Source organism: Zerene cesonia, chromosome 7, assembly GCF_012273895.1.
Source record: "Zerene cesonia ecotype Mississippi chromosome 7, Zerene_cesonia_1.1, whole genome shotgun sequence".
NCBI lineage: Eukaryota > Metazoa > Arthropoda > Insecta > Lepidoptera > Pieridae > Zerene > Zerene cesonia.
Window position 1 is genome coordinate 8151338 of NC_052108.1, and position 1636 is coordinate 8152973.

General features: G+C 44.7%; 1 protein-coding gene across 1 annotated transcript in view; it reads left to right on the forward strand.

The window, feature by feature from the left end:
* Positions 1–1636, forward strand: part of LOC119828237 (lysosomal alpha-glucosidase-like) — a 14889-nt gene that overhangs the window by 10428 nt on the left and 2825 nt on the right. Inside the window, exons 15-17 of the mRNA XM_038350341.1 lie at positions 157–290; positions 1003–1154; positions 1483–1625. Of these exons, the coding sequence (XP_038206269.1) occupies positions 157–290; positions 1003–1154; positions 1483–1625 (429 nt within the window). The remainder of the gene's footprint in view (positions 1–156; positions 291–1002; positions 1155–1482; positions 1626–1636) is intronic.

Consider the following 1636-nt stretch of genomic DNA (forward strand, 5'->3'; position numbering starts at 1 on the left):
CCCCCCCCCTATATATTATCAAAGTACAGCCAAATAATAATAAAAATAATACGGACACGTTTTCCGCATCTCGATGTCAAGCGCCTATTAGGAGGGGATAGACAGTTAAAGCTGAAACCATCCCAGCTCCTCCATGAACCATCGATCATTTTCCAGGGCGCTGATGGAAATCCGGGGCAAGCGACCACTTGTCATATCCCGGGCGTCGTTCCCCGGCCTGGGCCAGTTCGCGGGCCACTGGAGCGGGGACGTGTTCAGCCGCTGGCACGACTTGCGGGCCAGCATCCCGCGTGAGTATATGATCCAGCTTTAAATGTAGCCTATATGTTTGTAGCGACACTATTCTGAATCGCGCAAGCGAAATGTTCTTGCTACAGACGATATAAACAACTTTCTAACTTCCATTCCATCGGCTCTTACCGGCTGGCTAGTCGGATAGACTGCTCGAGGATTCCCTTCTTTTTTGTTGAAGGAATTCTTCTTTCCTTCCTGCACATGGTATTCGGAAGTGTAGTTTTCTAATAGTAAAACTCGAGGTCGATTGGTTTTTAAGTTAAGACGTAACAAACATTCGAATCGTTATAAATCTTAATAATATTGGTTCCGACTTGCTTTCTGCTTACAGAATCCAGTCTATTTCTACTAGTTTCTACCTACACTATCATTGAATTTTTTCCACTTAGCTGATAACAAGTTCAAATCATGCGCATTTAATTGTATGAATTTATGTTTTTTAAAAAACATTAATATTAAACTATCAGTCCGTCCCGGCTTCACCCGTGGTACACACATAACCTATCACATACACATCCAACAGTGGAAGATTTTTTTAATTCGGTCCAATTATCCCTCATTCATAGAGTCAGATTAATAGAGACAGAAAAAAAAATCTGATTTTTCTGTATTAATCTTCAATTTTAAGGCTAGAGCGCATGTTCGAACGCACAAACTCTTCAGATTTATGTTCTTAATATGAATATTTGTCAAATTCCCCTGTATCAGAGTTGCTCAGCTTCAGTCTGTTCGGCATCCCGCTGATGGGCGCGGACATATGCGGCTTCAACGGGGACACCACGCCCGAGCTGTGCACGCGCTGGATGCAGCTCGGCGCCTTCTATCCCTTCTCCAGGAACCATAACTCGGACACTTCCAAGGTAAGGTTCTTACGGCTTACCGTAATGGATATATAAAATGGGATATACAAAAAAAGAAGTAGAAATTGCACTTTAAAAAAATCTATTATTTTTAACAACGAAGTAAACTGTCTTCCAGTTGTGGACTAGACGTGAAAGAATTAGACTAAATTTAAATTGGACAACATGGGTGGTACCGACCTCCAAACAAGAAAAAAAATCATACAGATCGGTTCCCCTCGTAAATGTATTGAGGTAACAAACACACAAAGAAAATCAGTCGAACTGAAAACCGCCTCTTAGGAACTCAATCGAAAAGAATGAAATAAAAAAGACATGTTTTGCGCAGCCGCAAGACCCGGTGAGCCTGGGCATAGTGGAGGCGAGCCGCGCCGCGCTGCGCACGCGCTACCGCCTGCTGCCGCTCTACTACACCGCCTTCTGGCGCGCGCACGCGGCCGGCCGCACCGTCGCGCGCCCGCTGCTCTTCGAGTGAGTAGCGC